General features: G+C 40.0%; 2 protein-coding genes across 2 annotated transcripts; one reads left to right on the top strand and one right to left on the bottom strand.

The window, feature by feature from the left end:
- Positions 1-1,114: 1,114 nt before the first annotated feature.
- gtpbp6 (GTP binding protein 6 (putative)) lies at positions 1,115-7,771 on the bottom strand. The gene is made up of 10 exons (XM_079574944.1): positions 7,259-7,771; positions 5,674-5,811; positions 5,430-5,500; positions 5,228-5,358; positions 5,069-5,139; positions 3,668-3,826; positions 3,387-3,595; positions 3,162-3,310; positions 1,335-1,487; positions 1,115-1,263 (listed from the first exon to the last, which is right to left on the bottom strand). Exons 1-10 carry the CDS (start codon positions 7,635-7,637, stop codon positions 1,131-1,133), a joined length of 1,593 nt encoding a protein of 530 aa, XP_079431070.1. The 5' UTR covers positions 7,638-7,771; the 3' UTR covers positions 1,115-1,130.
- Positions 7,772-12,196: 4,425 nt separating this feature from the next.
- LOC306976866 (ICOS ligand-like) lies at positions 12,197-23,538 on the top strand. The gene is made up of 6 exons (XM_079574981.1): positions 12,197-12,224; positions 12,420-12,495; positions 15,160-15,483; positions 20,075-20,359; positions 21,470-21,646; positions 23,432-23,538. Exons 2-6 carry the CDS (start codon positions 12,432-12,434, stop codon positions 23,503-23,505), a joined length of 924 nt encoding a protein of 307 aa, XP_079431107.1. The 5' UTR covers positions 12,197-12,224; positions 12,420-12,431; the 3' UTR covers positions 23,506-23,538.
- Positions 23,539-23,574: the final 36 nt, after the last annotated feature.

The raw sequence follows: 23,574 nt of genomic DNA on the forward strand, positions 1-23,574 counted from the left end.
ATTTGATGTCCTGTATATTCATGGATTTTTAACTATATTTGATTATTTCCAGGCACAGCTGTGAACTAACTTTGTACTAACAGAATCTATGCAATAATCTGCTCAGTGGAATCTTAAAGACAGTCAGGGATGAAACCTTTGTTACATGATGTTCTGCACGTTGACTGTGGCTGTAACAAGTGAACGTCTTAATGTGGAGAATTAAATGAACTTACAAATCACATTGTTGTGAAATGGTTTATTTACAATGTCTCAGTCCTACGGCCGATTTGTTCTGCTTCATACATTTCACACCGAGAAGGCATTTTGACACCAAACATTCAAAGTCACATAATATCTCCAATTTGTGTTTTAGGTCAGTGTTTGTGTAGGCTCTCAGTCGTACAGGAGTTTTCCATCACAGAAAAGGGTTGTTTAAGTTGTCAATAATTCTCTACGATGGGTCATTTGTGCAACCAGTAAAGATGACGTCTTAACCTCTTACCACCCAGCTTTACCCAAATCTAAAAGCTTCTCGATTGGAGAGTTTACAGCCTATCGGCCAGTGTAATGTCTCATTTGAAAGCTAAGACCTAAAAAACTGATCTAAAGGGATCTTTTTCCTTGCGATGTTACCGTGTGGTCACTTTTTTCACCGTTTTGTTGTGTTTTCGTCCGTGTTTTTTCTTCCAAGAAACTTTTAGATTTGAGTAATGTCAAACTGGAGATACAGTAATGTGCCCGGTTAAACAACTTTTCTCTCTTAGGTTTAGTGGCCATGACCAGTGGTTCCCAAAGTGGGGTTCGGGGCCCCCTGGAGGGCCATAGAGTCATTACAGGGGGCCCCCCAAAGCTTGTCTACTCAACAAGTACATTGAAAAAAATATATTTGAAAAGGAATAATACATTTATTTGCTAAAATGGTTTACTTTAAAACAGTTTTTTTTGTCTACAATCATTGTAAGATGTTGCTTTAAATGTCATTTTAGCTGTAAAATAACAACAACAACAAAATTCTTTGAGTTGAGTAAATTATTGTTATTGGGGGGCCCAGAGAACATTTCTGATCAACAAGGGGGCCGCGATGTCCCTGACTTTGGGCATGGCTGACATAGACATAAACATAGACATAAAACAACCCGTAATTTCATTCACCGTCGGCCATCTTTGAACAGTTTCTTGTAGCGTCCATAAGCGGCAGTGGAGATGATGACCTTAACAACAGCCGATCCCTCGTCCGCGATCACCTCCACATCCTGAACAGTGGCCTCTTTGTACAACCAGCTACGAATAAACAGACGAACGACAATCAGACCAGTTTAGGAGCAAGAAAATCCACAACCACACATGTTTACCTTAGCTGTGCCGTGCTGAGGTCCACTTTGAGATCTAAAATGTGTTTTCCAGTCGTGTTTACAATCTGCTCCTCAACGACTCTCTTCAGCGTGTTCAGGCCGTGCTCCTTTAAAGCCGATACTGGTAACACTTTTGGTTCAGTGGCCTCATAGCTTAAAGAGAAAAATACATATGGGTTCTTTTATATGTTGTTTTCAAGTGAGCAAAACATCCCCATTTTGTAAGTTTGTCTAGGTATGTATTTAAAGCTGCATTATGCAACTTTTTATGTGAAAACAAAAGTTGATATGTGTGCGTGTTTAACCTTGTAGTAACGCGGTGGCTGTATGAGTGGTTAACATCAGGGGCGGACTGGCCATATGTCCATTCTGGAAGAGCACAGAAGGGCCACTGGCTCTTGGGCCACCGGTCTGGCCTTTCCATTTTCTCCTCTTATCCCCCGCCTTAACCGAGCTTTACCTAAATCTAAAAGCTTAAAAGAAAAGAATCAAAATAGCGACGAAAATGAGGATGAAAACGGAACAAAAATGTGCCAGGAAAGCAACAAAAATGTGCCAGGAAAGCAACAAAATCCCACAAAAACATGACAAAAAAGAGACGAAAACACAACAAAGCAATGGAAAAAAGCTGTGGAAAAAAAGCAACAAAAAAGCCACAAAAACACAATACGAAAGTGACGAATACACAACAAAAAAATGACGAAAAAGCAACGAAAACATGGCAAAAATGTGGCGACAACGTGACAAAAAGTTTCAATCACTTTTGTAAGTCTTAGCTTTCAAATCAGGCATTACACTGTTGCTCTTCGGTCAAGAAGCTTTTAGATTTGGGTAAAGCCGAACTGGAGAAAATGCACTCGGTTAAGGGTTAAATATGTATTTGTGGAAGTGTTGCATTTACGCTAGTTTGGGCCAGGCTGGTCCAGAGTCCAGGGCCGTTTTTCAGTCCCAGTCCGCCCTTGGTTACCATGGCGCCTTAACTCTCTGTAACAGTGGTCTCTACAACGCTCCAGGATCAGATGTTTTGTAAGTTTTCTCGTGAGAGGGTCCGTCAGCCCTAGAGACCACTGCGATGGAAAGTAAAGGCGCCATGCTGACCACTCATACAGCCACTGAGTCACTACAAGGTCAAAGCAGCACAAATGTCAACGTTATTTTTCACATAACAAAAAACATAATGCGCCTTTGACCTCCTAACCCCACCATAACTGGGCACATTTTCTCCAGTTTTACCCAAATCTAAAAGCTTCTCGACTGCAGCCCTTAGGCCAGTATAACGTCTGATTTGAAAGCTCAGACCTACAAAACTCATCAAAGCTTCGTCCTTGTTTTTGTGAGTGACCAGAAAAAGGCCCAAAAATGTGACACAAAAAAAATGAAAGTGCAGCAAAAAAGTGACACAAACTAAACGAGAAAAGTGGCAAAATTGTGACAAAAACACACACAAAAAGGCGCAAAAATCAGTAAAAGAGAAATAAAAAAACTGGCAAAAAGTCAACGAGATAAGTGGATAAAATGTGACAAAAACAATAAAAAAGCCACACACAAAAATCAATAAAAGCGCAGCAAAGAGCAAAAAAAGTGACCAAAAACTCTGCAAAATAGCGTCAAAAAGGAGATGAACACATGGAAAAAAATGTGTGTAAGTCAGTTTTGTAGGTCTTTCAAATGAGAAGTTACACTGGCCTGTAGGCTCCAGTCCAGAAGCTTTTAGATTTGAGTAATGCTGAACAGATTAAGGTGGGGGTTAAGAGGTTAAAAGCAGTCTATGTAGAAAATCAAAGAGTTACACATCTATGGAAATTATGTGAATGTAAATGCACCTACTTTTCAACAAGGTCGATTTTATTGTGCACCTCGACCATGGAGTTCATCAGAGCGTCCGGGATCTGGAGGTTTTTTAGCACATTCAGCACATTGGCCTTTTGGTTGACCGTCTCTGGGTGACTGATGTCTCTGACGTGAACGAGCAGGTCCTGATGAAGACGAAAGAAAAGAACGATGATGTATCGCTCGGAAAACCCTCCATGTCTCCCATAAACGTGACCTCACAGAGTGCTTTATGTCCTCGAGCGTCGCAGAGAAGGAGTCGATGAGCTGATGGGGCAGTTGGGACAGGAAGCCGATCGTGTCCACGTACAGGACGGTCATGCGGCTCGGTAACTGTCCCGCGTGAACCGTGACGTCCAGAGTCGCAAACAGCTGGTTTCTGGGCTGGAGACCAATGTCACCCGTCAGAGCTTTGATCAGGGTTGTCTTTCCTATGAGTAAGAAAATAGAAATGAATGTACTTAATTCCATTACACAGACAAAACAAGTACAAGTTTCCTCACCACAGTTTGTGTATCCTAGAACAGAGACAACGGGAAACTCTCTGTGTTTTCTTTGGGAGCGCAGCAGGTGCCTCTTCCTCCGCAGTTTGTCCAGAGCCAAACGGATCTTCAGCTCTCGCTCCTTCAGCAGCCGCTGCTGCACCTCATACAACGTCTCCCCTGGAAACAAAGAAAGTCTGAGAAAACGGCACAGGCTTCAGCCACAAGAGGCCAGTGTAGGAACAAGATTAGAGAACGTTTTAAACTGTGACCTGAGCAAACACAGAGCAGGAGTTTTTAACCTCTTAACCTCCACCTGAACCAAGCACTTGTTCCCAGTTCGGCTTTACCCAAAGCTAAAAGCTAAAAGCGTCAAAATTGCGACAAAAACTAAAGGAAAGCTGACAAAAAAGGACAAAAAAATGCAAAAATGTGATAAAAATGCAACAAAAAAGCACAAATAAGTCACAAAAATTCAACAAATGAGTAAAAAAAAAGTGCAACAAAAATGCGATAAAAAAATCCACAAAAAAAGTTTTAAAATATTGAAAAAGTGGCAATAATAGGTCAAAAATCCAATAAAAAGAGACCCAAAAATAGCAACAAAAGAGTGACAAAAAAATGATGAATAAGTGGCACAAGGAAAAAGATCAGTTTAGATCAGTTTTCAAATGAGGTGTTAGACTGGCCTATAAGCTGTGAGCTTTTTTATTTGGGTAAAACTGAACTGAAGAAAAGGCACTCGATTAAAATAGAAGAGCTCTCTTTCAAATGAAGCCTAGGCGTTAATTCAACCTGGGAGACTAATTTCATCATCACCGAGAGGGCCACACCTCTACCTCAGCCCATCAGTGTAAGAGCCGCACCTCTGTGGCAGCCAATCATTGCCCTCGGTCCCACTTTTAAGCCCCAGCAATCATGGTTCGTTCGCTTCTCTCCTCCGCCCTTTCTCCACCACTTCTGCCCACGGCTTCTACTGCTGCATCTTCACGGGTCTTCAATACCATCACCAGTGTCAAGGCTCCGGGGGAAGACATCCCTAACTCCAAGCTGTTCATCCATACTGACTTTCATACATCGATGTTACCGCCGGGGTCTGATCGCCAAAACTAATACACACGTCAATAAATCTTCCTAATCGCTGCTTTTGTCTTTTTTTGAGTCTATCCAGGTTGAAATACACTTGTGTAACAATCTGACTTTGGTGGAGTTCATCCTGGAGTTTGTAGCCAAGATAATGTTTCAACACAATAAAATAACTTGAGTTTTCTCTTTGTTCTCTACTATGTTTACCAAAAGGGTTTGCAGATTATGTTCAATATGTTCAGAACAAAAAGACAACGTATCTTAAATGAGGCTCATCAAGCGCATGTAGAAATGTAGAAAACCTAAGAGGAGCTATGATGTGATTTTAAATGTTACCTGAACCACCGATGTACCTCGATCCCCCGCCCTGCTGATCCAAGTTGGCCATTTCATTCTTTAGTCGCGACCTGAAAACAAATCAAAGTATGAAAAAATATGCAGTGAATAATAAATCATTCCTCAATAGGTAATGAATAAGTTACGCCAGGGTAATACCTGAGGAGAGGGATTTCTGCCAGTGAGATCTGTAGCTTTGCCTCTTTTGTTCTGGCGTTGCAGCGAAAGATGTGCAGGACGACCGAGTATCTGTCGAACACTTTGACTCCCCAGGCCTCCTCCAGATCCCTCTGAATCAGAAGCAAATAATATGAAAGAGTGACGACATTATATTTGTGCATAAACGTAGATGAACGCTCACCTCAGATAAAGGAGAGAGACGCTCGACGTTGACGAAAACGGCAGAGATTCCTGGAGTTTGTCTGATTTTCTCTAACAGACAAAAAAGAACAATACTTTATTAATTTAAAAATCGCCTTTAGATAACACTGGACACTTAAATTATTATCTGTTTATACACAATGTGGGCTCTCTTTGTTGTCCTTTGACTTAAATTTGGGAATTAGGAAAGTAATTAAGATTGGTTTGGTGATTCAATGTCGTACCTGTGAGGACTTGGAAGTTCCCTTTGCCGAATATCCTCTTCTTCTCTGGCGTTTTGGTGGAGAGAATGAGCTTATCCACAACTCTCCAGTTTTCTAAAGTGTTCACAAGACCCTCCGCTTCAGCCATCATCAACGCAGCTGGACAAAGTAATCAACAGAATCATTAGTACGACAAAGTGTTACAATATTGGACTTTATAGTTGTTGTTTTTTCCCATCTCAACGGTTTGTATCCAGGTAATGAAAGGTTTTCCTTGATTATCCTAGAGCAGTGGTTCTCAACCTTTTAGAGCCGCGACCCCCATTGTAACAGTTAATTAGGACCGTGACCCCCACCCGTGTCAGACCATGGGAAAAACCCCTTGACTCCCACCTGAACCGAGCACATTTTCTCCAGTTTGGCTTTACCCCAATCCAAAAGCTTCTGAAAAAAAAGGTGTGAAAATAGCGACAGAACTGAGACGAAAACAATGATGGAAATGTGACAAAAAAGTGAGAAAACATTGACAAAAAAGTGACGAAAAATTTATGAAAAAGTGGCAAAAATGTCACAAGAAATTGACAAGAAATTGTCAAAAAAATTACGAAAAAATGACAAAAATGTGACAAAAAAATGACAAAAGTGTGATAAAAATGTGACAAAAAATTACAAAAATGTGACAAAAAAATGACCAAAATGTAACAAAAAAACTACAAAAATTGGATATAAAATTTACAAAAAAATGATGAAAAACTTACAAAAATGAGTTGACTACCCAACAAAAAAATGATGGAAAAAAATCTGATGACGTGAGGAAAAAGATCCTCTCGGTTCAGGCGGGAGTTAAGAGGTTAACCTATATAACTCTTAAAAAACAAAGAAAAAACAATGGCTAAAACAAAAATGAATTAAATTTAGAACAAATAATAGCACCCTGGTAAAATAGCTGTATGCTACAACACCATAATAATAATACTAAAATATATATTTTATCTATGTGCTCTGGCAACCCCCCAAATCTGTCTCGCGACCCCCAGGTTGAGAACCCCTGTCCTAGAGGATGCAGTATAACTTTAATTTACAGTACCATGATACATTGCACCTAACTGAATTTAGTACAATGTAATGTGCTCTGTAACAATGTGTAATAACTTGTACCTATGGGTTAGTTACACAATGGAATAATATGTATTAGTAGTTTGTACATAATGTAATAAGTTATTACACATTGTTACAGAGCACATTACAATACTTTGTACTAAATTTAGTTCAGTACAATGTATCAAGGGTACTGTAAAATGAACACCTGTACAGTGGCATAGTGGTTGACATCTCTCACTGCAAGAAGTTCCCAGGTGAGGTCTGAGTCTGTCTGTGTGGAGTTTGCATTCCTCTCTGCGCCTGGGTTAGTTTCCTCCTGGTGCACCTGTTTCCCAGACCACTAAAACATGCAAGGAACAGCAATCCTCTGGGACTTTCATGGTGAATCAAAGGCAATTGCTAACCGCCAAGTATTTTTCATCATCTCCCTCTCTAAAGTTTGGGGGAGATACAGAACACATGCTAATTCCTCTGAGTCTCCTCTACAGTCCAGCCTATGCCTTACCTGTTGTCAGATGCTGTTTCTTGCTGCCCCACTTCACATCAGGGTGCACAATGAAGACCCGGTGGTGCCTGTCCCCTAAACCCAGCGGCCCCTGCGCCTCGAACAGCTCCTCCACTTCACTGTCCGGGATGAAATCTTCAGCCTCCTCATCATCTTCTTCTTCCCCATCCCGCCCGAAGACAAACTCATCGCTGTTCTTTAGAGCGGGCAATGACACGACAAAAGGTCTAGCTTGAACAACTGGGAGTCCTATTAACTTAGCAGTCGCTCTTTTTAGGAGTCCGCGTGTAGTCGATGAGGAGCGGAGTGTCTTGAATGACAGAGTGCTCGCGCTCCGTCTCTGCAAAATGTGAGAGCACGTTCTTACTAAAGCTGACATTTTGGATCGGGAGGTGTCACATAAGGCGCATTAGTTTTGTATTATTTGGTTTCATTGTTGTATATTTACGCCTCTTCAGCTGCTTTCATGGTGCACAGTCTGCAAAGTGACAGCGCCGCCATTGTTGTTTACCTTTTGACTTCTTCGCTGTGCGACAGAAGCGCAAACACTGCCACCTGGTGTAATGTTGGAGGAGTGCAGCGGCAGGAATACGCTTTTTTGAACATTTATTACAAAAGGTTAATAATAATAATATAATAATAATAATAATAATAATAATAACTAGAAATGCAATGGCTGCGCCATTGCGATTGACTGCGGAATTGCAGGAAGCGAATGCAGAAATTGCATAAACTGTTCAAATTGCATAAATTGCTTAATTTGCATAATCTAATTTGCATAAACGGGTAAAATCATAAAATGTCATGTTGCATAAACTGTATAAACTGCATAAAGTGGTAAAATGCATGAATGGGTTAATTTGCATAAATTATGTAAATTGCATAAACTCTTTAAAATTCATAAATCCTAAATGGCATAAACTCTTAAGTTGCATAAACGGTTTAAAATCCATAAAGTGGTTAATTTGCATAAATTGTTAATATTGCATAAACTTTTTAAATTCCATAAACTGGTCAAACTGTTGAAATGGCCTCAGTGCTTGATTGGCAGAACCTGCACAAATGTCTGAAAGTCCTGGACTCTCCCCATTGGCTGGATTCACCCCATACACACTAATGTGACAGGTCCACATACACACCAATGCAAAAATTTCAAACTCCTGTATAAAAAAACTGGAAATCTGCAGAAGGCCAATTTTTTCTCAAAACCCACAAGTTGCAGAAGCTGAACATGCACAAAGTGCAGAAATTGCAGAAAATGCAGAAAAAAGTGCAGAAAAGCATGGATTTGCGGCAGCCCCATTAAAAGTCAATGGGAAAAATCTCCGACATTTCGGCCGATTGCGGAAAAACCATAAGTTGCAGAAGTCCCAAAAGTAATAGCACCCTTCTCCTCAACATGCGGAACATTTTGATGCATAACTTGCATAAATTGCACAAAGCATGAAGGTGCTGAAAGCTCTAGAAAATCGGGAAAAAGATGGAAGAGGAATAATAATAAAGAACATGAAAACCAATAATTGACTGCGGAAGAATTCCGCAGTCAATCAACTAGAAATGCAATGGCTGCGCCATTGCGATTGACTGCGGAATTGCGGGAAGCGAATGCAGAAATTGCATAAACTGTTCAAATTGCATAAATTGCTTAATTTGCATAATCTATTTTGCATAAACTGGTAAAATGCATAAAATGTCATGTTGCATAAACTGTATAAACTGCATAAAGTGGTAAAATGCATGAATGGGTTAATTTGCATAAATTATGTAAATTGCATAAACTCTTTAAAATTCATAAATCCTAAATGGCATAAACTCTTAAGTTGCATAAACGCTTTAAAATGCATAAAGTGGTTAATTTGCATAAATTGTTAATATTGCATAAACTTTTATATTCCATAAACTGGTCAAACTGTTGAAATGGCCTCAGTGCTTGATTGGCAGAAGCTGCACAAATGGCTGAAAGTCCTGGAGTCTCCTGATTGGCTGGATTCCCCCATACACACCAATGCAAAAATTTCAAACTCTCGTATAATAAAACTGGAAAACTGCAAAAGGCCAATTTTTTCTCAAAACCCACAAGTTGCAGAAGCTGAACATGCACAAAGTGCAGAAATTGCATAAAATGCAGAAAAAAGTGCAGAAAAGCATGGATTTGCGGCAGCCCCATTATAAGTCAATGGGGAAAATCTCCGACATTTCGGCCGATTGCGGAAAAACCGTAAGTTGCAGAAGTCCCAAAAGTAATAGCACCCTTCTCCTCAACATGCGGAACGTTTTGATGCATAACTTGCATAAATTGCACAAAGCATGAAGGTGCTGAAAGCTCTAGAAAATCGGGAAAAAGATGGAAGAGGAATAATAATAAAGAACATGAAAACCAATAATTGACTGCGGAAGAATTCCGCAGTCAATCAATAAGAAGAAGAAGAAGAAGAAGAAGAAGAAGAAGAAGAAGAAGAAGAAGAAGAAGAAGAAGAAGAAGAAGAAGAAGAAGAAGAAGAAGAAGAAGAAGAAGAAAATAACTATGGGCAAACAGTCAGAGGTGGATAGTACTCAGCTACATCAGCTAAAGTCAGTGTTAATTTTGACAACATATTTTATTTTAGTTTTAGTCTTAGTCTTTTGACTAAAATGCAATTTAATTTTAGTCGAGATTTAGTCAATTTTTTATGCAATTTTAGTCTAGTTTTAGTCGACTAAATTTAAGACTAATTTAGTCGACTTTGCATTTATAATATTCATTATAATCATATTTAATCAAGGTCCTCAACTTCATGGAGCTGCTTCCACATGAATAAAGCACAGACCTGTTCATTTGGCAGTTAATTTAAATGATCTGAGGCTCTTTCAGACGGTCAATAGAAGTTCGGATGATTTTAGTCTCTTCATTTTCATTTTTGTTTAGTCTTATTTTAGTCGACTAAAATATCTGGACATTTTAGTCATAGTTTTAGTCTCATTAGAAACTTTTAATTTAGTTTTAGTCCAATTTTAGTCGTCAAAAAGTACATGTACTGTGGCTAAAGTACATGTACATTACACATGTACTTTAGTAACTTTTTGAAGTAGCTACTTTTGTAAGTCGTTTATTCATGCAGTAGTACAATACAATAGTAAAATTAAGTATTTGCAGGGGCGGATCTAGAAACAAAATAACGCGGTGGCAAGCAGGGTCAGGGATCATTTCTGGGGTGGCAATGTCGAATGTTTATATTGGGGGTACGCAAGTTTTGCTTGATCACAAGGCAATTTTTTCCTTTTAGATGCAAACTGAGCCCCCCAAAATTATAGGCTACACAAGTAGTAGCATTATCCAGAATATAAGTCGGGGGTTTCTAACTCAGGTAAAATGTAAACTTTTGTAAAAAAAATAATATTATAATTCTTTGTCCTGTCAAAAAAAAAAAAATACTAGCTGAGAGTGAGCCTCTTTAAGCACCCAAGTAGCTTCTAGAGCAGATGACAACGGGTGGCAGCTGGGGTGGCAAGACCTTTACTTTACTCTAGATCCGCCCCATATATGTATGTACTCTTACTTGTCCAGGGTGTCCAGAAAAGCGCTATATAAAACCGATGCATTTTTATTATTATTTATTAATAATTATAGGCTATTACTTGGGTGAACTCGTGCCACAGCGAGCAGGGGCGGACTGGGACTGAAAAACAGCCCTGGACTCTGACCAGCCTGGCCCAAATTAGCGTAATTGTGCACTTCCACAAATACATATTTTAACCTTTTACCACCCGCCCTAACAATAACGAGTGCATTTTCCCCAGTTCGGCTTTTTATTATTATTTTTTTGATCGGTATCATCAGCAAAAAGAACGGGAAAGGTGGTCGCAGAAACAGAAGCAAAATCATTAATATAAATAATAAGTAATAATGGTCCCAAAATTGAACCTTGTGGTACACCATACTCCATGCATACTCCTTTTAGATTCATGTTTTTTTATACTGGGCTTTACCCAAATCTAAAAGCTTCTCGACTGGAGAGCAACAATGTAACGCCTCACTTGAAAGCTAAGACCTGAAAAAAGTGACGGAAACTTTTCGTCACGTCGCCACATTTTTGTCATATTTTTGTTGTTTTTTAAATCATTTTTTCTATCATTTTTTGTTGTGTTTTTCTCACGTTTTTGTAGTTTTTTCCCCCCGTGTTTTTCTCATGTTTTTGTTGACTTTTCATCCTCTTTTTCTCGCTATTTTGATGCTTTTCTTTTTAGCTTTTAGATTTGGGTAAAGCTCGGTTGAGGCGGGACTGGTGGCCCTAGAGCCAGTGGCCCTTCTGTGCTCTTCCAGAATGGACATATAGCCAGTCCGCCCCTGACTGCGAGTAAATCTTGTTTCTCATAATTTATGTCACTACTGAAACATAAATCAGACTCACACATTTTCTCAAAGTACTGTTTTACTCTTAGCCTACTTGAGTAAACATTTGGGCCACTCCTTTTTTACTTTTACTTGAGTAAAATTATTTTTATGTAACGCTTCTCTTACTTGAGTAAATATTGTGGCTACTCTACCCACCTCTGCAAACAGTAGGACAGAACATCATTGGTTGGAGGATGAATTTCTTATTTAAAATTACAATTTGCTTTTTTTGTATTGTCATGCAGTAAAATAAATCCTTTAGGGACAAATTCCGCTTTCCTCCTACTTGTTAAAATCCTTTGTAAAACTGACTGACCTAAAGACCCAGTTCTGAGCTCATCATCATATCACACCCCCTATGTCCTCATCACCACCTCTGCGGGTTGTAGGTGTGGAGCCTTCTTAGGAGCTCGGCCCATTGTGGAAAAAGAAGTCAGACTGGTCCGTCCTCAGCGCGAGACCTCAGAGGGTGGCACCGGGACGAACCTAATGTTTACAGGTAAATCCGTGGAGTCGTGTTTAATACTGGGAGAACCTGCTGGTGTCACGGCTTTGGTGAACTAAAATGGTGCCATAGGACGAGAGAGCCACCGGGTAAGGCACACCGACAAGCCGCGACATGACAGACAATGAATTCCTTAAATGTGAGTAAGAAAGACAGAGGTTCAAACGAGGAAGCGAAGTTTGACATGCTTTTTAATCCGCGGCTGAAAAGTTTTGTTTGTAATGGTGCTTCTAATGTGTTCACGGTTTATGAGTAATATTGTTTCCCATTGTTTTTACGCGCAGTTGCAGTGGGTCATGCTGGTGGCACTGTGGAGCTATGGGCTGCTCTTCAGTTTCTTCACGTTTTGCGCATGTATAGGTAAGTCTCTCCCATCACAGCAGCGCACATTCACACGGATACTATCAGGTTTAACACAGTGGATTCTTAATCAACAAGTAATATTGCTTTGGACACTGCCTGACCATGACTAACTGTTATGAACTGGGGGTTGCTGTAGTTGGTCAGATCTGGGTTCAGCAACATTTGGCCAAAGAATGAGATCATCCAACGAACCTGAACATCCTCACTGGATTTCTTCTTCCGTGATGGCACGGGCATATTCCAAGATGACAATGCCAGGATTAATTGGGCTCACACTGTGACTGAGTGGTTCAGGGAGCGTGAGACATCATTTTCACACTTGGATTGATGATGGGTTGTGCTCAGGGGCGGACTGAAAAACAGCCCTGGACTCTGACCAGCCTGGCCCAAATTAGCGTAATTGTGACACTTCCACAAATACATATTTTAACCTCTTACCACCCGCCTTAACTGAGTGCATTCTGTCCTCTTTTGCCTGTGTAACACCTCATTTGAAAGCTAAGACCCACAAAACGGACCTTTTTCCTCACGCTGTTGCTGTGTTGTGTCACCTTTTGTATGTTTTTTTTTCTTTTCTTTTTTGTCACATTTTTGTTGAATTTTTGTTACATTTTTGCTGAGTTTTTGTTACATTTTTGTTGAGTTTTTGTCACATTTTTGTTGAGTTTTTGTCACATTTTTGTTGAGTTTTTGTTACATTTTTGTTGAGTTTTTGTCACATTTTTGTTGAGTTTTTGTCACATTTTTGTTGAGTTTTTGTTACATTTTTGCTGAGTTTTTGTTACATTTTTGTTGAGTTTTTGTTACATTTTTGTTGAATTTTTGTCACATTTTTGTTGAGTTTTTGTTACATTTTTGTTGAGTTTTTGTTACATTTTTGTTGAGTTTTTGTTACATTGTTGCTGAGTTTTTGTTACATTTTTGTTGAGTTTTTGTCACATCTTTGTTGAATTTTTAATTATTTTTTCTATCATTTTTTGTTGTGTTTTTTTGTCCGTGTTTTTCTCATGTTTTCATCCTCTTTTTCTCGCTATTTTGATGCTTTTCTTTTTAGCTTTGAGATTTGGGTAAAGCTCGGTTGAGGCGGGACCGGTGGCCCTCGAGCCAGTGGCCCTTCTGTGCTCTTCCAGAATGGACATATGGCCAGTCCGCCCCTGGTTGTGCTTGAGAAGGCACACACTCCCATCGTCAATGCAAGATTGTGCTGAAAAATTAATGCAACACCAGATCTTTTGACGTTGCAGAAGCTCGTTGAAACAATGCGAATGTGTGTTGCAATAAAAGCCGAAGGCGCTACAACCAAACAGCAGGGTCCTTCTACGTAACAATATAACATAAAATAAGAAGAGCCTTTTCCATATGCTTATGTGTGTCCAACAGCAAAAGAAAACAAAACATATAGAATGCTATTTGGGTGAAGGATATTCAGAAACAGGCTTTGTGCATGTGCGAGAAACACACAGAAATATAAATGGAAATTATACATATATATATTTATTTTTTTGTATATTAAAAGAAAAAGTTAAATCTTGCCCAGGGCACCAAATTGGCTCGGGCCGGCCCTGAAAGTGTCTGATCCTCTTTTTGGTCAGGCATTGGAGTTTCTACTACTAGGATGAGTAGTAGACCAGGCAGTAGTGGCTAGTGCCCTTTTCTATGGTGTTGTGTGTTGGGGGGGAAACATTAGGCAGAGGGGCACTCAGAGACGGGACAAACTAATCAGAAAGTGATTGGGGCCGATCAGGACTCTGTAGTGTCAATCTCGGAGAAGAGAACCCTGGAGAAGCTGCTCTCTGTGATGGACAACAGCAACCCCCCCTGCAAGAGGGGGTGATGAGGCAGAGGAGCTCCTTCTCTCCTGCTCAAAGGAAAGGCTCAGGAAATCTTTCTTGCCCAGAGCGATCAGGCTGTATAACAAATCCTTGGGTGGGCGGGGCTAAATGGGAATGATGGCCTTACAGTACTTTTATATTTATTCTCTGCACTGTCCTATTTATTGAATTTTTCAAGAAAATTTAATGTGATGTTTTAATGCGTGACTTGTTTGTGCTGCTGATGAACTGAATTTCCTTCGGGATTTAAATAAGTATGTCGTATCGTATCGTATCGTATCGTATCGTATCGTATCGTATGACAAACCATCTTCTTGATTTACCCAAATAATTTTGCTGCAGACAAATTCAGAGTGGTAGGTTATGTAGCATCCTTATTGCTCTATTTGGCAGAAGCATTTTTGGAAATTAACAGTTGTGAATTTCTGTGTAATTACTGTGCAATTACACTGATTATAACACTGATGATAATAGAGTCTTGTGGTAAATATAAAGATGATACAGCCTATTTTCGTAGCAATAGTAGTGGAAGTAGCATTTGTGGCTATGGAGCAGAAGTCATCACAAGTGCAGGAGTTCATTCCAGCCCCCAATGTACTCTGTTGTTGTGTCCTTGGGCAAGACACTTCTTCCATCTTCTTCCAGTGTCTGTATGTGCATGTTTACCATTTAGCAGCAGCAGCATAAGAATAATTACGCTATAAAGTAGTAACTGTGGAGGTGATCGCGTCAGGAAGGGCATGTGGGGTCAACTGAGAGCCAAACCCTCACATATTAATATCGACAGGCTGAACACATCTACTGTACATTTTGTGTTGTGTTTTCCCAGATGAGAAGTGTGTCGTCGGTATCGTGGCTCGCCCCGTGCTGCTGCCCTGCTACCAACATGCGCCCTTAAGTTTTCATAATTTATCGGCGGAGTGGAGGAGAGGCAGTGAAGTGGTGCTAAAGGCCGAGTGGGACGACGACGGAGACCTGACCGTTTGGAGTCTGAACCAGGCCTCGATCTCGGCCGACGCTGCTCTCACTGGAAACTTCTCCCTGGAGCTCCCGAAGGTCAACCCCAAAGAGGACAAAATGATTTATAGCCTGTTTTTGACCCCGTCGGAGAATGGCAGTGTCCCGCTGTGCAGCCTGTGCCTCCGGACGGCAGGTTAGTGGCAAGAATTAGACACATTTTGCACCTAAAGCATAACAACATGATGCACCTGTTAATGGGTGGGGTATTAGACAGTAGTAATAACAATCCCATAGTCGATACTGTCTTGAATATTGCCATGTCTACACACTATGTTTCAGCCATTTTATAATACAAATAGTAAGCAATTTTTTATTTCATGTCCAACAAATTCCAACAATTTACAGAAATACCAAATGACGCCAAAAAAAAAATGGATAAAGTATCTGGTCTATAAAACCCTAAATGGACTTTACAGGAGTTTATACAGCTGAATGTAAACTCAAACACGCGCTCATCAAGCAGAGGAGAATGTAAAATCCCATTTACAAAGACTTCATTTGGACAATCTCACTTCTCAGTATGGGCAGTTCACGCCTGGAACTTGATCCCAACAGAATAAGCAGATTCGGCATCTCATTGAGCGCAAAGCATGCTGGTCCAGGTTAAAGGTCAGACCTACCCAGATCGTATCCCGAACATTTAACATGACCGAGTGTGACACAGATATTGAATATTTTAAGCGTTAAAAATCGCTGTTTTAAAGAGGGGGTGTTATGCTTTTTTCAATCACATAGCACCAGTCTATATCACACTACAATGATGACCAAACCTTCTGTTGGTCTGTAAATACAGTAAATTAGAATAACTGTCTTGTATAAAATCAAAATGGCTGTAGTGAATGTCTTGAAATAGGCCTCTGTCTCTTTAAGAACCTCTGACTCTTTCCGACACGCCCCCTCCACACGCTGTCTGTGGCATCAGTGGGGAGGGGGTTCTGCTGAGGAGCAGTGGTTGGTTACTCGGCTACTCAACCTATTCTTAAAATGGCCGCCATCAGAGTTTTTACAGATTACTCAAAAATACGTGAATGTGCCAAGGCAACACTTCAGGCATGTTTTTAATGAGGGAATGACACAATAACATGATGCGATTTTGCATAATACTCCCCCTTTAAAAGAATTCTGTAAGAAACGGGGACACAGTGTTACTGGGAAGAGAATAATTTACCCTCGAGGCCCCATGCTAAACCAATAAATAAAAAAACTAACAGTTGTTGTATTAAGTAAATAGACGTATCTGTTACAAATTTAATCCATTCGCGTCACAACGTTCTGGATCTTTTCTTACAGTAGTAAATGTGATGAGTACGTATGGTGACTCACATATACAGCGCTGTGAGGTTCCTTTTAACAGAAAGTCCCACCAGCTGTTCCAACTTCAGAATGGCAGATGTTGGCTTATTTTTATGGGAGAGGCTCATATGAGATGGACAATATTTTACTTCATGGCTCACAGTGAGGCCGACATGTTATACCTGAATCCTCAGAGTCTAGAGAGTTGCCCAGTATCAGAGATTTGTGTCTGTGATGTTCCTGGAAGCAACAGCGTTAAACGTAGTAAAACATTTTTTTGTGAAAATTGTGAAAAAATGTTCTCACATTTGAGTCTGAGGAGCTTTGGTTACCACGGTAATTTTCGCGATATTTCCAGCAGAGCAGACCCTCCAATTATTGGTCATTAGGGTCAAAGTTAAAGGAATAGGCCACCGTTTTTACATACTGAGATATGTTCTTACCTTAGCTTTGACGAGTTCTTTAGGACCTGTCTGACCTTCCCCCGTGCCTTCAGTCCCGTAAACACAGCGCAGACGGCGTTAGCATTTAGCCTCTCCCCCTCTCCTCTATAGCTCCAAAACAGGTCAAGATAGAAGCTACCAAGCTCTTCCACGTTTTCCCTATTTAAATATGGTTACGTGAAGTGTTACACTACAAAGTATAATTACACAAAATTAAACAATGTGGACTTTCTAAGCGGATAAAAGGGGGAACTATATTGTAAGGCGTAATAATACCAGGAGTAGTTCGAAATAGTTCGCACAGTAAAGTGAAGATTACTGCGCGGATGCCAAATCAACCTGCCATGGGACTACATGGCTAACTCCGGTGCATTTACATAATAAAAAAAACACATGTTGATTAATGTGCACTGCCCCAATTTAAAGCCACACCGTGTAGGATTTTCACTTATAAGTAAAACTTAAATACTAGCATTTATTTTATGATAGATCATCTCATCATTGGAAAAATATCTCATAAATGTACAAACAAACATGTTCTTTTGCTGTGAGCGGTTCTCTCCTAAGATATGACTGTAACTTTACCTGGAGAGGGTACGTCTCCAGCTCGTCTCCATGGAGATGTGACTAAAATCAGTAGAATTTTAGATTAAAATAGGTTAGGTTCTCATCCTAAACCATTCTTTGATTATTCCCTGCAGTAATGGCATTTTTCTGTGTTGAACTGGTGGAGTCCAAAATGTTACGTAGTGTCCCTTTAAATAAAGTTACAAAAAAAATAATAATAAACTTGTTACGATAGTTTGATACATTATGCAGCCCTCACAAGCAATGAATCTTTTGTAAGCTGATGTTTTAACTGCGTATGAAAATCACATATTGTAAAGTTTCTGTCTTGTTTACAGTTGAGTTTCTGTCTGTAGTGCAAACAATACAAAACAATACTGGTAAACAGAACATAATGTGTATTTATTAAGCCGTACCAACAGAATATTGCGTTTCATGTGGCAAATGTGGGTCATGCTGTATTTGTGTAGACCTGCGACGTGCCCAAACAGAAACATGAACCGACTGTTCTGATTGACAATGGAAACATAGTAAACTGAACAAGAGCATCCTCTGTCAGTCAAACCAGTGTAACGCGCTGCAGGGCGTCTGAAGTAAAACCTGTTATACGTACTGTGTATTTGTATTCAGACACAGTGTTTATTTCTACTGTATTTTCTCATAACTCATTCCTTTTGCACATTCAGTATCTATTCAGTAACCAAATACAATCATACAGTAAATGCTTTAGCTTACATAGATCCAGGAGTGTTTTGAAGAATTCTGTGCCAGTGTTGTAGATTTATTACCATTAGGCGACAATGGCTCAGTGGTTAGAGCAAACTTTTTGATTCAGGGTTTTGAACTTGCCAGGAGGACCAGATGCATTTCAAGCATTTGCTATTGCAGGGTTTATACAAGCAGAAGCAAGTCAAATGTAATGCTTTTTAATTTTAATGGCCATATACTATATTTTAATGCCTGTGCAAGTGCAGAAAAAACCTGCACATTTTTAATTTCTTAAGATTTGGAAACATTTCATCAAACAGAGGAAAGAGAATTGGGCAAAACACAAAACCTTTTTACAATTTCAGCCAAAGCTGCAGCTCAACATGTTTTGCACCATAATTTTGGTATTTTTTGATGAACTCATACTGTAAACATTGTTGAGCAATGTCATAATTTTCCAATAAATGTTGATTTCAGTGTTAATTTTGACAACATATTTTAATTTACTTTTAGTCTTAGTCTTTTGACGAAAATGTAATGAAATTTTAGTCGAGATTTAGTCAAAATAATATCTTCAATTTTAGTCTAGTTTTAGTCGACTAAAATTGCAAGTAAATTTAGTTGACTAAATTTAAGACAAGTTTATTCCACTTTGCATTTATAATGTTCATTATAATCATATTTAATCTTGTTCCTCGGCTTCATGGAGCGTCTCCACATGAACAAAGCTCAGAGCTGCTCCTTTGGGAGTGAATTTACATGATATTTAAATTCACTCAGACGGTCAATAGAAGTTAGGATGATTTTAGTCTCTCCTCTTATTTAGTCTTATTTTAGTCGACTAAAATATCTGGACATTTTGATTATAGTTTTAGTCTCATGAAAAATGTTTAATTTAGTTTTAGTCTAATTTTAGTCTCAAAAATATCACTTTGACTAAAATTAAGCCTAAATATTTTAGTCGACGAAATTAACACTGGTTGATTTAATGCCAGTTTGAGTCAAATTTAATGCTTTTTAATGACTTTTAATGCTTTTTAATGCACTGCAAAAACCCTGTTTCCTCAAATAGACTTAAATACACATGAAAAAAAAGCCACACAAATGCACCAGTCATGTGTTATCTTTCTTTGTGTGAGTAATAATACTGGTGATGCTCACCCTTAGACAATGCATGTCGAGCCTGATCATGTTTCTGCACTTTGCCCACAGGCCTTAGTTTGTCCACATCTCTGTTCGAGTTTTTGTCTGTAGTCCAGTGGTTCCCAACCCTTTATTTCTCGCGTACCCCTGGAGTTGTTCATTTATACTGCGAATACCCCCTACCTCAATTATCCTGCCAAAACCTTTACAAAGTGATCAACTAGGCTCAGATTTATCAGTGATCTGTGTTAAAAATAAAGCTAACATACTCGTAAATTAAAACCTTTCACTTAACAGCCTCATTAACTTTTATTTGAAAGTTGTATTGAAATACCACTCACTGCTAAGAGCTCATGAACTGCACCCGTGGCTCTGGTTGGGAAACACTGCTGTTGTCCATTGTGAAAAGACACTTCACCCACTGAGAAGTAGTTGAACAATTGAAGATCATAATGTATGGAGAATTGATTAATAAAATTGCAATAGCATCAGGTTTGTTGTTTTGTTTCTGCACTGTGTCAATCTGCACCTATTTACAAACCCTTTCCATATCTGTGACTGTTTTTGCAGCCAGGTTCAGCTTGCCCCGCCTCCAGAGAGACGAAGCAGCAGACGGTAACAGGTCGGTGTTCCTCTGCCGGTCCAGCGGCGGTTTCCCGGAGCCCACAGTGTACTGGCTCATAAACGACACGGAGCAGCCGCCCGAAGGCTCCGTTTGGACCGACTTGGTGCCCCTCTCAGACTCGAACCTCTACAACGTGACCAGTCAACTCACCGTCAACATCTCCGCAGAAGACAGCGTGTCCTGCTTCATTCAGAACCAGTGGATGAACGAGACGCTCATTTCAAAAAGCAGTGAGTCTTAGTTAACATCACTTATTTGCGACTTCCTTAAATTTGAGCTGTTTCCAGGGGCTTCGTGCTCCTCGAATAGCACAGTTACTTACAGTAACTCTAGTTCTTTGAAAGTGCACAGTCTATAACGAATTGGGTTACTCATAGGCTAATTCTCAGTGGTCAGACAGAAATAAGCATTAGTTGCAGGTTTCAGTTAGTTTTAAATCAGTGGTTCCCAAACTGTGGGTCAGGGACCAGAGGTGAGAGAATGGGACCATTTACCATTTTAAAAAGTGGGGGGAATAGACTATAGTAGTCCTAAAGCCCAGTCTGACAGTGGCTTAGTGGTTAGTGGTTCTCATACAGAGGGGCAGGGCCTGAATTGAGTAGTCTCGCCAACCAGACTCCGCTTCTTTACAGAAGAGGGTCTGGCAACACTCCATGGCGCGCTTTCAAAGGAAGTGACGCAGCGATATGGAGCCTACCGACCAATCAGAGCAGCTCCCTGAACGGGCGTCACGTTGTTGCACCTTTGTTTTGTAGTTTTTCAACACAAGCAACCACTTCACGTAATGCTCCGGTATGCTAGTATTCTTAAGTTTTTCTGACATAAACGACAGAAGTCATTTACTGAGCTCCGTGTGGCAGGAGCGCCATTGTTAATGTCCGAATGATACAACTTTCTTGTCGCTGTTTCTGTCGTCACATCTGCTATGTTCTCATTGGCTGCTCTGCGCTTCGGTTGTCCCACATTAGTCCCGCCTCAAGCAGTAGCTTTTCTACGACAGGGTCGCCAGACTAGTCTCCTGTTTATTAATTAATAAACATTGGAGATTAGTCTGGATGCCAGACTATGAATTGAGGTCATTATGTTCCCCCTCTGCCCTGCACTGCACAGTGGAACTGTTTTTGACTGTAAATGGATTCGCTCTCTGTCGAATAACCATGGGATGCGTTGGTACTGTAGGGCTCCTGTGTAGATTTTTGCTTAGGGCCCCTCATGGGCCAGCACCGGCTCTGTGGATAATACTGTTTGATGTCCTTGGATAGAAGTTTTTACTGTGCTTTTCTTGAGTAGTAGGTTCTTTGTCCTCACAATCACAATACTGCTGTTTTACTGATCCACAGGTGGCACTAAAGACGACACGTTCCGGAGCCGAGCCTCTGACGGGATGTGGATGTTCAGCACCGGGCTGTGTGTCGCGGTGGGGATCTTGGTCGTGGTGGGAGTGGGTTATCAGATCCACCTGGACAGGATCAGTAAGAAGAGGAGAGACCAGTTCGAGTCCAACAAAGCTCTGAGACGTGAGTGTAATATGTCGGTTAGAAGACTGTCGATCCGAAGTCAAGAGCATCAAGAGGAAAAAAAAAACTGGACCTTGCTCTGAGGCTAGAGTGTAAACTGTTATGCCCCTTTTTTGCAGCCAGGGCTCCAGAAGGGGGTTATTTGGGTACCCATGAAATTGAATAGGTGCAACGAAATATTGTCCTTGGTTAAAGTATAGCACAGAGAAAAGTGTAGATGTAATATTATTTTAGACTCTATATTAGCCTGAAGTAAAAACAATGCAGAACCATATTCTTTCTTTGTTAGTTATCTGTTGTTAATTGCCTTTTAATGCCTAAATCATGTCCTGCAATCATGCACCTGAATGGGAAACATAGGTACATCGCTGCAACCATCCCACAAGTCTGGAGTCTTTTATTTTACTTTTTGGCCTTTAGTGATAATTTATTAACACTGGTAACAATTATTCGATTACCACATGGCTCATAATTTTTTTATTTGACCTTTATTGAACCTGTTAACCCCAACCTAAGCAAATGTTCTCCAGTTATCATCTAGGTACCCAGGCATTACCCAAATCTAAAAGCTTCCTTAAAAATAGCGTTAAAAAAACTTAAATGTGGATGAAAAAGCAACAAAAACACAACAAAAAAAGTAACAAAAACGTAGCAATCTTAGATCAGGTCTTAGCTTTCAAATGAGGCATTAAACTGGCCTGAAGGCTGTAAGAAGCTTTTCTTTGTGGGTAAAGCCGAACTGGAGAAAGTGTTAAGAGGTTAACCAGGAAAGTTCCACTGAAATTGAGAATCTCTTTTAGAGAGTCCTGGCCCCAGGGGGGAACCTATTGTACATATTTTTAGTGGTAGGGGAAACTGAAGTACCCGGATTCAGATTTAGAAAACTTTATTGATCCCAAAGGGCAATTAATTTGTAGCAAACCTCAGAACATTTCACAAACACATCGCAAATAGTCACTGTGTGTCACTCCCAACAATTCAAACAAGAGCAGAGTCTCAAGAAACCTACGCAGACACGAGAACATGCAAACTCCTCACGAGAGGCCCGACCAGGTGGGAATCGTGGCATGTGATCAAATGAAGAGTAATATCAAGAGCCCCTTCTCCTCCTGTTGTCAGGGTGACTGAGAGTAAATGCACACGTTTTCATTGTCAGCGTTTAATCATTTAGCAAATCTGTAACTTCAGAAGTAATCATGTACAAATGTCTTTAAAGAGATATTTCAGGATTTTTGACATAGGGCCTCATTTCCTAGTTATCCAGAGTGTTGCTGTTTTCTGGAAATATATATATTTTTTGTAATTCATGCAGTTCTTGTATTTGAAGAGCGCTAGGCTAGTGCATTTCTATGGTATCAGCTAGCCTGCATTAAAAACAGTCTGACCCGCTCCACAGAGCACCTGAGGCAAATCACTTATAACGCCAGACTAACCATATCAATGTCTGTGTCAATAGAATAATTTTTGGAATATAACTGACCTTGCATCACATGAATGATCGCATTTTGAGGGACTATTTTCTAGCAGATCACTCCGCCGCTGCGTAGCTTATACAACCACAAAGCTGATGCTGCTCAAATATAAGTTATTTTGCGTGCTAAATGGTTAAAATGATTAACACAGACATTTATATGGTTAGTCTGGCGTTTTAAGTGATTTGCCTCAGGTGCACTGTGGAGCGGGTCAGACTGTTTTCAATGCAGGGTAGCTGATACTGTAGAAATGCGCCTTAGAAAAGCGTTTTTTGTGATTTGTTGTAATAAAATATATATTTGTTCTTTTCAGATCAAAAAAAGAAACATCAGTTCCTGGAGGTGACAGAGGAAGAATCACTAACGCCAAAGGAGTCCTGCGTCTGACAACATTGACACTTTTCACAACTTCATTTACCAAACTCTGGCTGGACACTTCTTGTTTTCACTGGATTT

This window comes from Gobius niger (genome assembly GCF_951799975.1).
Source record: "Gobius niger genome assembly, chromosome: 17".
In the NCBI taxonomy this organism is placed as follows: Eukaryota; Metazoa; Chordata; class Actinopteri; order Gobiiformes; family Gobiidae; genus Gobius; species Gobius niger.